At 39.1% G+C, this 16,207-nt stretch overlaps 1 protein-coding gene across 6 annotated transcripts in view; it reads right to left on the bottom strand.

The window, feature by feature from the left end:
- Positions 1 to 16,207, bottom strand: part of NSD2 (nuclear receptor binding SET domain protein 2) — a 73,918-nt gene that overhangs the window by 47,364 nt on the left and 10,347 nt on the right. For 5 of the 6 annotated variants that reach the window (XR_007631770.1, XM_050337803.1, XM_050337805.1 and 2 more), the window contains exon 2: positions 11,416 to 12,041. Coding sequence is in view for 5 of the 6 variants with exons in the window: in XM_050337803.1 (XP_050193760.1) it covers positions 11,416 to 12,012 (597 nt within the window). In the remaining variant the exon portion in view is untranslated. The remainder of the gene's footprint in view (positions 1 to 11,415; positions 12,042 to 16,207) is intronic. The other variant, XM_050337804.1, reaches the window with a different exon arrangement.

The following is a 16,207-nucleotide window of genomic DNA, read 5'->3' as shown; positions in this document are numbered from 1 at the left end:
ATGCCTTGAAGAGTACCAGCATCCTTGAAAGCTCATCTGGGCAAGCAGCTTCAACAGGTTGAGAGGGACTAAAAAATAAAAGAAAATTTAACATGCCTTTACTCTTCCATTTCACAGATTTGTTTGTCATTTCTCTCAGCACTTTCATAACCAACGAGTGACAGGCAGATTGACAAGAATTTACAACACTGCTGTCAGCATTCCATCAGCCCAAAGAAGTGGCTTGGCCATAGAAAACACTGGTATTTAATTAACTTTGCCTACAATTGATCAAAATAATCCAGTCAACTTCCAATTACTTCTGATCTGATCTGCCTAATGAATACGGTGAGATGAGAACACACCATGAGTGATACGTCACTTCAAAGCTTAAAACTATCTTAAAATGACCAAAACCAAAATGCATTTAAGGACAGCATCTTTACTGAGAGCTTTGGGTTTGTTTGCAGAGTCTGCTACAAAAACACCGTGATGAGTGTTTAGTAAACAAGGGGCAAAGGTAATTTCTTTTTTATAAACACCCAGAAGCCTTACTAAATGGTGTCAGAATGAGATTATCCCTTTTAATCAGTGGTAAAGACAATAATATAATCACTATCCACTTTGTGTGTGTACAAAGAGGAACCTTTCAAAATTATTTCAAGTTACCCTGAGCATCAAAAAGCTACTATTTCATTACACAAACTTGAAAAATTACAGAAATTATTGGAAAAAACCCTCTTTTGTCATAAAGGGGTTCGACAACGAACAACGTTGAGAACTGGTGAAGAATACACCATGAGAATTTAATATTGGACGAAAAAAGAAGAGAACCATTAAGACAAGGGAAGACAGTAAATGCTCTCCTCTGTGTGACATAACTGGAAAGTACATATTGAACAGCTTAAGCTGGAGATATCTGGTATTTCCCTTTCTGCTTTCATTTTCAGATCAGTTTCACTCTGTACCAAAGAACTTCCACTTTCATTAGAACAGAAGGCCCAGTTACAAACAGACTGCTGGAGGTCCATTTGCAGGCCAGGATAAAAACCCAAACTACTGGCATTACAAAGAAACTAAACCAAAAAAAAATCAAGGTCCCCAAACAGAATATAAGCAATTGAAATGTATTTTGAATCAAAGTTAGAACACACAGACTCAGACAGTCAAATGTGTTTCTTTCCTACGGAAAAAGATAAGATTTACTATGGAAAAGCTAAGACTGCTTGATGACCAAACCCACATGTTTTTCTGCTCCCACTATCTGCTTGTCCTGTGCCTCATCCACTAATACTCTGATTTTTTTATCGCGGACTTGTGCAATGAAAATAAAAGTAAAAATGTTTTGTCTTGTCTCGCCTGTCTATCAGCACAGACGGTGAACTAAGGAAGTGGAAAATTCAGGAATTTCACTTGACAAAAGACAAATCAACATTCAGTCTTCAGCCAAAGGAATGGAGGGATGCAGCTCCTTTCCCAGTGAATGATGCCCTATCATTCTGGGCAAAGAAATGGTTGCTTCTCACTGGGACTGAGGACAAAAATCTCATTAAGTCAAATCACTCAAAACCCCCAATTACAACTATTGCTGATCAAAATCAATGCAAACCCCTCAATACACACTATTTATCAAATGAGAAGGGTGGCAACTTAAGTCTGTTAAGAAATGGTCAGCGCTCCTTCTAGATGATTTTGTCTCTAAAAACAGTGTATTCTCACAACACTACCTATGTTTTTTCTTTCTTTTTTTTTTTTTTAAATTATAATTCACATTTTATAATAAAAACTGGTTATCCCAAAAGGGTCCTAGAGCCCTTGTGTTTATCCAAACAGCTCCCGCCTTCTGGGATCTGTGCTGTATTTAGATAGTAAATGACAAGTAACTGAAGGCAATAGAACAAAAATGAAGGGTTTTTTACTTTGCTTTGTTATATTCTGTTTATTATGTAATGGAACAATACTGTGCAACTACATATTCGGCAAACCACTGCCCACAGAGAGAATGTTTCAGGCAGAAGAGTAAAGAGTAAACCAGAACCTTGCAAGAAGATTAAAGGAAAACATGGAATTATTACAGCAAAATGGAGAAGGATGAGGAAGCACAAAGAAAGAAGCAGTGAGCTGGCAAAGTTTTATGTTCCATCTTCAGCAAAACAGAAAAGGACACTTCAGTAGAGCATCCAAAGACTGCAGCCCTCAAAAGACCATTGCATGCATGTCTGCACAGTTACATCTGCAACACCCTCATAAAACATACAACATATTATGCAGTGAGGTAAAGATTACTGAGAGGGAAGAGGACCTGCAAAGTCTAGAACAAAAGAAAGTGAACAACCCAAAATCTAAATGGTTTTGTTAGTTTTTCGGATATCTAATTGTTTTATAGCAAGCCAGAGATTTAACTAAAACCCTCCGAATTCAATTACAAGAGCATTATATTAAATGTATTTCCTCAAGTTATCTTGTATTTTCTTCTATTACTAACCACTTACTCCTTTTCTTCTATCACTAAAAGGAGGTCAAATCTGGCAGCGTGAAAATTTTGCAGAAGACACTAAGTTTTCAACTTCCTGACACAACCAGGACTTACTTATTTTTCCTCAATGTGCTTAGATGTTAAAAGCTATAAAATAAGAAAGAATATCAGTACAGATCTCCTGAAAACACTTCTGTGCTGGCTGAGGATCATTGAACCCAAATACAAGTTTTATGACAATAAGTTTGTTTCCTCCATTTCTTTCCACTAAACTCATCTAAAGCAAGTTGTGGACAGCAGGTTGAGTATTACTATGCAAGACCCTCCTCTCCAGGAGGGAAAGCAAGTAGAAGACAAAAATTCATTTAAGTTTAGAGAGGGATTCATAACATAGATTAGGGATTTTAAAACAAGACAGAAGTTCAAATTTGTCTTTCAAATCAAGCAGTAACCTCCTGGTTACATTTCAGTTCTTTTTTTTCCTGGCTTTGGTTCCCTCATTAGCAAGTCTCTAGCAGATGAGAAAGTTTTTTAAGATGCTTTTACATTTAAAAGCAAATCTGTCTATTCAAATCAGCAGTATTACTTTACACAAATACTGTATGAGCATGTATTTTAGAAACAAACTTCACATGGTATTTTAGTAACTAGGATACAACTCTGTCAGAGTAAGGATTTGAAGAGAAACAGATTCAATCATTCACTGATAGATCCAGTAAAATGCAAGTTCTGGAACACTTCCCAACTCTCGATCTTTCTTAAAAATGTGGAGAGTAGTTTCTTTCAGCTGCTTTACTGAACTTCTGCATTTACATTTGGATGACCTCTTAAGCTATAAGTTACTGGCTTCTTAATGAAAGGTTCCGTGTTTCAGAAATTTAAATGAGATAAAGCCTGATCAGAACGAATAAAATCACCTTTTATACTGAGTATTAGAAAAAGATTCCTGCCTACATCCAGCATCTCTAACCTTCACCCACCTTTGAAGGTTTAAACTTTTGATGTGGTATCTGGGTATATAAGACAGTGTGGATATGAGATGCTACAGAAGTCTGGAAAAGCACAGCTGTAGAGCCACGAGGACCTTTGGCATGGGAAACGATTATTTCTGAATAATTTCCATATGAACTTCACACGGGATAAGAGAATGAAAGTTAAATCATCTCAGCATACCTACAGATTTTCAGAATGCCACATCCATATGTATTTTGTTATCTGCATGTACCACGGTTTCACACACTTCAAGATCAGAATCTGTATCAGGGCCTTATTCTTAGCACTCTCCTACACCCTTATAGAGTCCAGTAGGAAAGAGTTTTCTCAAGACACTTTGTGAACAGATATCCTCCTGGTAGCTCCCAGACATCCAGGGCAGCATGGGTAGATGTTCTGAATCCCAGTATTCTTGGGAGAGAACAGAAACACCCAAGCCCAGATAGCACTGCCAACAGGCAACTAGATTTATAGAACACTGTTTTGTGGTGAAGGCAGAGACTTATCTCTACCTCTTTTTTCAACAAGAACACTTGTGAAGGCAGCTGGCTAAACTTAAACAGAGCAAATGTTTATTTGGCATAAAGGGGCTCTGTTAGTTAACTAATAATTTGACATAATCCAAGTACTACTTTGCCTTTGAGATTAGACCTTTAAAAGTAATTCCCACACCTAAGGCAGGCACGAAAGGTTTCCACACAGGTTGTGCAGTTACATGTATCTAGCAGGGTCTCTTCTTCAACAGTTGAAATGCAAGAGCAGTGGTTAATGAGCCCGGGGCAAGTGAGGGGAAAAAAACCACAAAAAAACTGGACAGATTTGACAGATCAAAACCTTGATTTTGCAATGCTGAAGCATATTCCTGAAACACTCCTAATTTTCAGCAGCATTTTTCAGATGTACAGAAAACCTGGGAAACCCCAAGCCCATATGAATATTAAAATAGTACACTCATTGTGGTAAAAAATCATGATGCGTGTGACAAAAGTACTACCAGTTCCACCAGAACTAAGATCCCAAATTGTTTTACTTCTTTAAAGGCATCCTCAACATACACTGAAGTTGACATTTATTTAATCAACAAAAAGACCAGTAAGAAAGGAAAAAAACCAACCAAAACCCAAAACAAACAAACAAACAAAAACCCAAAAAAACCCCATACCACAAAAAAAAACCCCAAGCTTTTCTAGCACTAATTGCTGCTAGGACACCACAGATTCACCTCCCTTCCTCACACAAGTGCACAGCTTGTTTAACAATGGCATAAGCAAGATCAAGGTTTTCCTCTTGCAGTGAGCTTCCAAAATAAAGCATTTTTATAAAGTGCCCTTCTGAGAAGGGAATTTATTTTTTATTACTGACAACTCAAGAGTTTTAGCTACTGCCATTTTACGATGCACAGGAACACAGCTCCTGTAGGTACTTTGGGTATTCACAAAAAGCAAAAATATAAGTTAGCCCAGTTGGACTTATTTATTTATAATAGGAGGGTAATGAAACATGGTAATAGGCAAACATAAATTTAGTGTCTGTGAACAAAAACCTCTTTTGGAGGTTCTAAAGTTCATCTGCCCTACATGAAATACAGCCCAGAACAAGGGAACTTGTAAAGGAGGCTGAAATCACTGTTCCAAGATAGACCAAAATATTTTGCTTTTGCTACTTTGCCTAAGGGTTACTACGAAGTATTTTTCTTTCTTGACAAGAGCGGGCTATAAGGGCCAGAAATGACATCTGGTACAGATCACTAATGTTTCCCAAATATCTGCCTGTAAATCCATCCCAGTAACATAACCCTGAACTGTAGGTCTAACTCAGCTAAATACAAGACTTAGACATGCATTATTCTGGTTAAGCAGAACACAGAGCAGAGCGACAGAAAGGCTTTGACATATCTTGGATCAAAAAAAAGCAGTGAAAACAAGCAAATTCCTTGCCACACTAACCCATAACGGCCAATGCCATCTGGAGAGGAGATGCTGAGGTTTTAAACTATTTAAATCATGACACTACCTGTGCCACGACTGAGAATAAATCTGGTCAACTTATAAAACCAGAAACTGCTGTTAATCTCTCAACACCAGCTGCTGTTGACATGTAAAGGGAAGTTAGTTCTTCGAAGGAGGGCCTGCTCACCACGTTATTTCATCTGTCATGTCCACCGTGGTGCCCAAAAGACCGAAATGAAAGGGAAAAAGCCCTGGAATGCACAAACCAATGATGAGCATGAAACAATGCAGCAGTTCTGACATTCTTTGAATCTGAGTTAGTTGAATCTGGTCAGCTCTTTTCTACAGAAAACTGGCAGCCAGGAATCAAATGCTATGTATTATTTCTAATGAAACAGAATGAAACTGAGAACAATGTGGAAAACCATTAACATGCCGCTGTATGCATTCACAAGATATCTGTATTTTGAATGTCCTCTACTGTTCCAGTCCTCATTCTCAGGAGAAAAAAAAATAGACAGCAGAAGCTAAAGGGCATCAGAGTTCAGAAACAGGACGATAACAAGAAGTAACATTCTGGAATGGTTCCTGCATGTTAAACAACACACTAGGGCTCATCAAGTTGAAACTAAAAATAGAGCAGTTTTGTGAGAAATCTATAAAATTATCAATAATAGAGAAGTTTGTCCACGATCCCTATTTCTATTTCTATGAAAAAAATCAAGCAAAAACAGGTAGGTGGCAAATTGAAAAGGAAAAAGAGCTGTTCTATTGTTTTACTATTTAACGCCATGGATGCAAAAAACTCACACTGACTCAAAATGAAACCGAGGTCTTCCACGAATTTAGCCATCCACAGCCATTAAATACAAAGTCTCCAGCTCCAGAAACCTCTGAGTCACAAACTGCTGGAGGCTGAATATATTCAAAAAGAGCATCACTCCACGATTTGCCACGTCTACACTCTCCATTATGCCTCCTCCACTGATCCTCACCCTGAGGTGAGGTGCTGAATTAAACGGCTCCTTGATGCAACGTGGTAATGCTATTCTTAGACAGCACTTCTGTCGACACTTCAAGATACTATTTCATATTTGATTTGCATTCTCCCACCAATGGGTTTATGAAGAGAGGCGACAAAAAACATACTTAGATAATACACATTGAGGCGACAGTTTTACGTAGAAACTGTACGTAATTCAGCCACTTTTACATACAAGAACAGGAAGTTTGGTATGGAGAGCCTTGAACAAACACTTAAGCATTCTGCAATTAATTTTGTAGCCGCACTGAGAATACTCACACAGCTTCTAATCTCCACCCAAACCAGTAGACTGTTGTATCCTTTTTGGTGCTTCTTAAACTACAAGCAGTTCTTTAAGATACTTTTCCAATGAGGTATTAAGAAAAAACAATTTAAAGTTTCAAAGTAACAATTACTGCAGCACATCATGAGCTGCTTAGCACTAACAAGTTCTCAAGGCTTAGCTACACTTTACTAAAGGCTAATGCAAAACAGTAGATCAGAAACTCTTCGAAAAAGGGTAAGAAGTTATTTCTCTTGTTCCTGAAGGGATCACCCAGAAGATATTTTTAGGATTATTCCTACTCCTCTGGGATTCTGGTGACATCAGCCAGACAGCCTGTATTATCACTCGCCTGAAAACAGGATCTGATATCTCAAGAATAGCATATTAAAAAGAAAAAGGTAATTGAGTTCATTTTACCCTACAAATACAGATCCCGTGCACATTTTGTGACACGTTCAGTAATTGTACTTGGCCAGGAATTCCTAGTAACTGAAGATGAAAAACAATCAAGCAAGTCCTTCCCCTGAAAAAGACACATTTATTTTACCACAATTTTTCTTTTTATTTTTTCTGAAACTAAAACAAGTCACCTCACTATCTGCCTGTAACAGCTACAAGAGGGTGATCAAACATTAGGTGAACTCAGCTCTCCAATCTGACAAAGGGCACTTGTTGGTTTGTGCTCAGCTCTACTGACCAGATCCAAGCACCAGAGCAACATCCCCAGGTTCAGTGGTCCCCATCTTCCTGTATTTAGTTACCACAGACACATTCAAAGCAGTAGATCATCCTCAGACTGCTTCTGTTTTACCCTTAGTGGTTTATAAATCTTCACCTGGGAAAGGCACTGTAACATTATTTAGGTATTTGACATAATGGATTTGGCCAGAACAGTTTTTCTCTGTGAAGGTGAAATGGCAACATAAACACAAGACAAGGATTGGTGGAATTTCTGCAGCAACTTCCAGCTGCCCCCCGTGTAGCTACAGCAAGGTCATTACAGGCTGTTTGCTGCACAAAGAGTAAAAACCTGCCAAGTTTCTGGTATACTAACAGAAGAGCACTCCAAGAAAACTGGATAGGAAGCTATATGGAAGGTATAGCTTTTGATCACAGTATATATTACACAGCTGGAAACCCTAAACTAGTGAGTGGAGCGGTGTGTGGACTTCCAGGTTTGTTCTGGACACAGCGCTGCTGCTTTCTGAGCTACTGCACCCGTGCTGGGAAGCCAGGCCAGGAAGCCAAGCCAAAAGGGCAAACTGCCACTTGCAGGCCCAGCCCAGCTTCTGCAGAACGAGCTCTAATGTGCCAGGAGCACATACTGAGTTGCTGTCAGGGTCAGAGAGCACAGATCTACGCTGGGAGCCACAGCATGAGTGCTGCAGATACACGCGCTCTCTCTCTTTCCCTCTGGATTGCTCCAGGAATTGGACTCGGATTACTTCGCATTAATATAGGAAGCAAATGTTCTGTTGTTGTCCTCCAAACAGTATTGTTTCACTTCTCACACAGGCAGTGAGTAAGAAAAATGTAGGCAAGTCCTCATTCCTCACTGAGCATTGCAAGGATTGACGAAAGCAGTGACTCCAAAAGCAGCCACCACAAAACCCAGTCCCAAGGCATCCTGCCGCTCCCACGAGCAGCACTGGCACGTGAGCAGCTCTGGGAGCCCATGGGTTTGGCATCAGCTCAAACCCCTAACATGTGACACCCACCACCTATGACACAGAACATTCCGGGGTGTAGTGCCTTGGACATAAAAGTTGTTAAAGCAGGCCTTACTAGGAGAGGCCTGGATTTTAAAGTAAACTCCTCAGGTGGAGAGATACTGGGGTGAAGGGCAGAATGGTGAAAAGCAGGAGGGAAGGGAGGAAAGAGCCACTTCTCCTCCTTTACCTTGGGAAAATGGGAGCGGTACAGTTGTTTCTCAGGGGCCTGGAAAAGGTGGTGGTTATCAACAGAAATCTAACTCTCATCAGACCCGGGCAGATCATTTTTATTCCCAACTGAAAACTAACCTGCGGCTAAAGTTCTAAACAGCCTTCACTCCTGTAAATGAAAAATGCCCAAACAACAAGAACACCCAAAAAGAGAGCACAGGAACATTTGTTAAACGATATGCCTCTCACCTCAGCACCACACTAATCTGCTCTGTCCATCAGACTGAGATATAATTACCTTACATAAAAGGCAGTATTTGAACCATGGTGATTTTTGCTAAATCAAAAGAGGTTGGACAAAAAAGAAATTGAAAGCCCAGAAATAAAACCAGACAAACAGGTTCCACATTAACCTGTAACCTACAATAAACAGGTATCTGAGTGCAAAATTCATCAGCTTTTACACCAAGACCATTTACCTAATTTCCACTTTGCAGCCACAATCAGCTATATAAAACCACAGTGTGATGCACTAACATTAAGGCTTTGGATGCTGGCCATGATTAACAGTTAGAGCAGGGGCCTGAAACCAAAGAACACTGATACTGAGATATTACAGTTATCACCACAAAAAACACACATATATCACAAGTTTTCATGTGGGCAAACATTTGAAAAATCTCCTTCACATGTTCCCTCATACTACGTTTTTCCTTATTTTAAACCTGTGCAGTTGCAAACCTTCCTCATGAGAGAAAGACAAGCCCCGGGATTGTTACAATCAAGGAGTCATATCATAAAATAACATCTTGCGACCTTTAAATGCTTTTCCTTTCCACCTCTGTGCTTTAAAGTGCACTGTGATAGGAAAAAAGAAGCCAGAAGCATGACCCTCTGTTACAAAGTGCTCTGGAAAGAATAGGGCTGCAGTACTGCAAAGTCTGATATCCAGCAGGTGGTTGTTCTGATTCAGTAGTTTGGTAGCTCATGGGTTTGGCACAGGAGCAAATAACCCTATCACTCACCAGCCACCAAGTCTCAACCACTCTGGGAAACACTGTTGACATGGTTTTCTCCCGACCATTTCTGGACAAAAGGCAACACAAAGAAGCCAGACAACCATTTCTTTTCATTTTTAAATAATCCACACACACCAGGAAAAAATTAAAGGCCACCCTTAATGGACAACCATACGTAAAAGGCCTAAACTGCAGAATAAACTGCATAGAGGGACACATTAAACATCTCCTCCTCTTTCTAAAAGAAAAACAAACTAACAAACACACACAAATATGCTTGAGTTGTCGATGCTAATAAATACACCACCAATTGGACAAAAAAAGCCCAATTTATCCTCATTAATAATGAACTGGACAAAGAACTACTCCAACTACTGACTGTGCCTGCATCTTTTACCTGAGTAGTGATTCAGAAAAGTCTGAACCAGTTAGTGTTAAAACATTCACCTTAACAAAATTAAAGAAAGCAAACGCTTTAATAACATTCCTGAAAACATCAGTATGGATCATTCTAGGATGAATAATATATTCACACCATAAATAAATGATAAATATTTCTTATACTTGAAAAATGTTTACCCAGTTCTGTGAACTCATTAATCAGTTTTATTGAAAAGGAGAAATAAAATAAATAAAAATTAAAAAGAATGTAGTAGCTATGTGTGTGATTCTTCCCTGTATGTGTGACTTTGGGAGAAAGCAAGAATCAACAGTGGTGGCGTTGGCAGGGCTGGGTTAATGGCCAGACTCGATTTTTAGAGGTGTTTTTCCAACTCTGTTGCTATGATTAACTAGAAACCTGCAGCTGACAGAAAACTGTAACATACATTTTGTGTTTAAGGTGTGCAAAACCAGGACATAGTAACCAGCCAAAGCATTCATTAACGTCTACCATTGTTATACAACACTATTCTGAATTAGTCACTGAGAAACTTAATATACATAGAAGTATTTCTGCTATGCAGGGTTTTTCTTCCAAGATAAAATTACTGCAAACCACCTTCATTTAAATGGAGTCTAGAAACAAAAGCTAAATAAAGGTGGTGAAAGGGCTCCCAGCAGCATTCTTATTTACAACCTGGTAAAACAAGTTAAAAAAAGCAAAATATCCATTTTTGCCCATGTTTTAAAGAAGTACAGCAGATGAGCTTGACCACAAAGTTAATGACACCTAATACAAATACCTAGATGTTTTCAATTAAAACAATCCACTAGGTTATAACAACCAAACCCAGCTCTTTTCAGGTGACAAACACGGGTAGGGACTACATTCTAACTGCCAAAATCTGATGCTAAAGAGCCCAGTTCATTAGTCAACTGACCGATGAGTAGATTTTTATTTAATTCAGAACAAGAAATATAGAAATAGGTGGTTTTTTTCTGAAACATCTAGTTATAAGGATGACAGAATACCTCACTGCCCAGCAGTTAAAGGCCATCCCTAAATTTAGAGGTATCCCCAGCTCCCTTGCCCAGGTGCACATCCTGACTTGTCTTGGCTTCAAGTCTGGAAGAAGTTTCTGCTTCATACATCCCATACTTCCACATGCCCTGATTTGCTCTGGAGACTTATTTTACTGATATAGAAACAGAATTTATGGGGCACTCCTAGGCTAGGGAAGAAACAGGGACCAGGACTGCAGTGCATCTGTCCTTTGTTGAAAAAAAGAGAATCGTAGAAAGTGACCTGCTTGTGGGAAGCACCTACTGAAACACCTGAAGGTGAGCACATGGACACTGAAATTCCAGTCTGATTAACCACCAACCAACCTAACAAAAGATAGAATATAAAAAACAAACTACTACCTTCTTTTCAGTGGGGCTTGAAGTCTTTGATACTAATGCTGCTTCAACAAGACCCTGCTCAAGTAAGGAGTCATATTTTATGCTTCTTTTTCTGTTTCTCCTCTCCTTGTTTGTTGGCTTCTGTTCATTCTCCTCTGACTGAGACACATCTGCACCGTTGTCTCCACAAATGGAGGATTCAAAAAGAGGCTTTCCGTTCATGTAGGTTTTAGTGATTTTCAGCTTGATCTCTGGGGAGCCATTCTTGATAGGAGTAGTGTTGGGTGGTGTTCCAACTCCCTTTATTTCCTGGGGTTCAAAGCGCAGCTTCGCATCCTGGGCCCCGGACTCGCCGTTGAACACGCGGGAGGTCAGATCTTTCAATTTATCAGCTGGAATGAAGGGAAGAGTCTCATGGCCGTTATATTTTTGCATGACCCCTTCCTGTAGAGTGGCAGAAAGTTGTGCTTTTCCCAAGTAGACGGAACACTCACGATTCACTTCACAATTCTGTGGTTTCCCATTGGTATTTCCGAGGATCTCTGGTACCTGCTTCATTTTGATGTAGTTAATTTTCTGAGTTAACAGTTGAGAAGTTCTTTTGATGCTAAAGTCCATTCAGCCCAGATGTTTCCAGTCTTACACTGCTATATTAAGACAAAAAGAGAGAGAATATTTTTAATAATACAGAAATGGAAAAAGCTATTAAGTATACAGATAGATGTCACCACTAATATAACACTCAACTGTACTTTGTTCAAGTTTTACTAAAACAAGCATTGCTTACAATCTCAACATATCCTATGATTTTGTGATCTTTATAACCAAAATACCTCAATATGTTAATATGCATCACAAAAAAATCAATAGATTGATGAATCAGCAATTTTATTAAAACAAATGCAGAAAGGAAAATAACAGCTTTAATTTTAACAACCTGTTAGCCATCTACAGCACAAGTCCTGCCCACATTACCTACACAAAGGTACAGCACTGTTTGAAGCAAGTAAGAGTTAGACCAAAGATGATATCATTAATAACAACATAAAACAGGTGTTTTTATTTCTAAGATGTTGTGCCAGCACAAAAACCCCACAGGCCATGTTCCTGCAGCACCTACACCATGGACAGCAGCATCACAAGCTTTATCTTCCTCACTCCACAGACAGACCTTCAATCTTCCATCAAAGTACACCTACTGAGAAAACACCACAGGCTGAGTCTCCAGATGCATCCCAAAGGGTTCTGCCTATGTGAACAAATGAAAAAGTGCATTTTGTGCCAAGAACACCAGTCCTAGCTAATCCTTTAGGCCAGTGGCCATACTGTGCAAAATTTAAATGGTCAAAGCAACTCTGGAGTTTCAGATTTTCCATAACAACAATATCATCTAACACCCACTTTTCATACAGAAATCTGCAAACATGCAACAAGCTAAAACTTCACTATTAGCTACCCTAGGCAGGCTCTCCCAAGGGTTCTAAAAGCTAAACCTATTTCATTGCGATACCATTGTAGCAAACAAATCTGTTAGAATAGCTCCTTTGTGCTCCTAGACCAGGCAGATGATGGTTTCAATTTTTAAAATTCATATGCATAGATTCTCCACGTTACCAGGTCCAGTATATACATGATATAGAGAAATACATCATCATAAATATTATGAAATCTCAGCTTAACAATCATCACATCCATGCTCAAAGTAACAAATTTCATATATGATTAAGTCCAAGAACTGTCACATCAAATCAAAAATTCATCAAATCTAGTCTCACATGCTTCCAAAAACTGCAGTAAAAACCATGATGAATAACTATTGAATTGCCAGTTGCTATGGAAGAAATCACTTCTGAATCTCACCACCTTGTTTATTAATGCACACAATAATGATGCTTACAACTGGCATATTCCTCCAACTTGCATATTTGCTACCTCTACATCAGGAGCAGTAATGTACAAACGCTCATAACTGAACATTACCCTTGCCTGGCAGAGCTTTTTAAAGAGTATCAAGCCTGAATTCAAAGCAATTGGCAAACATGAAACCTTTTCATTTACAAAGAAGATGCAGGAAAATAAATTTAAAAAACCAACAAATCTAAGAATCATAACTCCATCAGTCCTTAGCAAATGCTCCCATCTCCCTAACATACCTAAGGTACCTACAAGATAAAAGGGTATCTTTCCACACAAGCTGTGTAGACTCATGTGAGAGATGAAAACCATTCTCCCTCCAAGGACAAACAGCAGGCTGAAACGCTGGCATTAAACAAGAAGAGTAAGTATTCCTGAACTCCAAGGGAATCCGCAAGAGAAAAGTTTCTAATCTTTCCTCAGACAAAGCCTGAATTACCAATAAAATCTCTTTAAAAATAAGTGGAAACCAGCCAACTATACTAACCTTTCTGAAGAGGAATCAGAGGTAAAAGAAAACTCAAAACTTCACCAGAACACAACAAAGAACTCACTAACCCAAACAGGAACTCATGTCCTTTCACAAGATCTTCTCTGAAAAGCATGGACATGAGACAAACTCTCAACCCAAGTAATAATATGACAATGTTTCAAGCCGTGAATCAGCAGATTTAACTGAAACCGTATTTATTTTAAGAAGCAACTGATGACAAATTCTATAAACTCTCTAGGCCAAAGGCAAACCCGCTAAGGGAGCATGTCACACTTACGGTTAAGGAGATGAGAGCAAAATTTCTTTAAAAAAAAACCCAAAACACTGAATTGTCACAAGATCTCTACTTCCTTCCTACAGATTCTTAACAGAGCAAACCAGGGATTTGATTTGGGCATAAAATTTCTAAGTTTCCTTTGATCTAGACCAGCAGCTTTGTGTGGCTGCAGCGCCCTCCAGTGAGTGCCAGAGGCAGCCGCCGCCTCCCCCGGATTCACGGTGGATTCATCCCAGCTTCTCCCAGAGCATCAGCACCAAACTCTCCTCCTGGGCATCCCTAAAAAACATTTTTTAATACGGCTCCATTAAGTGCTTATCAGGGTCTGGATTTCTGGATCGAGACATCTGCATTTTGTAACTCTTTGTTTTGATTCATAATTGACTGGTATTTGTTTCGTCCTGCGTAATAACAACTCTTACTCTCATCGTTTACTTCTTTAAGCTACAAAGCCATCAAGCTTGAGGCACACAATGACAACTCAAAAAAGCAGTAAATAATCTAATTAAACTATGTTACTGGTGCACTCAGCCTCAAAACACTGGATGAATTAGAAGTGATAGCTTTAAGAGTTTCAAAACATCAAAATCATCATAGAGTCACAGAATAACTTAGGCTGGAAGGGACTTTCCCAGATGATCTATTCCAACTCCTTGCTTAAGACAGGCCCAACACAGATCAAACTGCTCAAGGCCTTGTCTGGACAACAAGCAGTAGAAAACTAAGTGAAAAGATATCGCTTAAAGAAATCAAGTTATTCTCTTTCTAGCTAATAAGCCTAAGAGGACTCATTCCATATCACAAAACAATGTAGACCAATAAGGCCATGCAGTGCAAGACCCTGAACTTTTATGAGTTATCTTAAATTTGCTTAAAACATCAGAAGATACACAGCACGCAGATTTTAGAACTTCACTGAGTGAAGGTTCAGTTAATGATTCTCAGTAATACAGGTTACTAAAAACAGCTGAAAGCATGGAAAAAGGCTCCTCAATTTGCTGGAGCCTAGAGAGGTGACAAATCCAGGAGTAAAACTCGTAAAAGGAAGGTAAGGTACCCAGGACAATGGTAAATGGGAAAATGAAGACAAAGGCAGGAATTTGAGACAGTAAGATTATCAGAACCAGCAGATATAGATTACAGAATATGAAAAATAAACCATGTTGGTACAAAGATTTATTGGAACCAAATGAGAAGAGGTTTAAAGTCAGAGGCAGAATAATGGGCAAAGATAACAGATGTGAGTACCTGCAAGCAAATATAATCCCACTGGGGAGATGAGACATATAGAGAGCAATTTGCAGGTTAGTCACCATGTCTAGGACAACCAATGGATGAGGAGTGCTCACATGCATCAGTCCTCCTTGCAAAAAACAAGCTACACTGTGGGGTCTGGTTCAATGGAGTAAGTTAGCAAATCTACACACGAGAATAACAAAGGGTTTCAAGAAGAAAGAAGATCAAAATTGAAGTCATTTACATTTTGCACCACCTTTGCTATATAAAAATTCATGATAACACCACAAGGAAGGAAAAGCACGAGACTCTATGTGAGAAGAGGACAACAGAGCAGAAAAGAATGGGTAAGGAGAAAATAATCAGCAGCAGATAACCAAGCAGCGTTGCTGTGAGTTTGGAATTAATGCAAGGAGATCTAAAAGACAGGACATGAAAGAATGAAGTGAGGTAGATCACAGGCAGGATCTGGTTGATCCAAGTTGTAAGGGTAAGGTCCTGAAGCAGCCGAGCATACGATTAAATCTGGTAGTTAAATCTAAGGGCACTCATGCTGGAGCACCACATCACACAGAAGCAAAAGCAATCCCTTATCTTTTCCTAGATGACTCCGTATCTATTGAAAAGGAAACTGGGGGGAGGGCAGGCAAAGGAAGGGGACAAAATCACCACACGCTAGTAGCAGCTAATGAGCTTAAGCCAGTATCGTCCCATATTGAATGTCTGGTGACCCAACAAGTGCCATTTTCACTAACAACAAGGAAAAAACACGATAGTCAAGTAGTCTGCTGAATAAACATGATATTTTGGCTTGTGAACAAATAGCTTTCAGTATGCCAAAGAAGATTTTGACTTATCAGAGAAAGGCCTCCAGATATTTTATTCAGACACAA

Source organism: Myiozetetes cayanensis, unplaced genomic scaffold, assembly GCF_022539395.1.
Source record: "Myiozetetes cayanensis isolate MyiCay16 unplaced genomic scaffold, myiCay2020 scf7, whole genome shotgun sequence".
Classification (NCBI taxonomy): Eukaryota; Metazoa; Chordata; class Aves; order Passeriformes; family Tyrannidae; genus Myiozetetes; species Myiozetetes cayanensis.
This window is presented reverse-complemented; position numbering and strand designations above follow the sequence as displayed.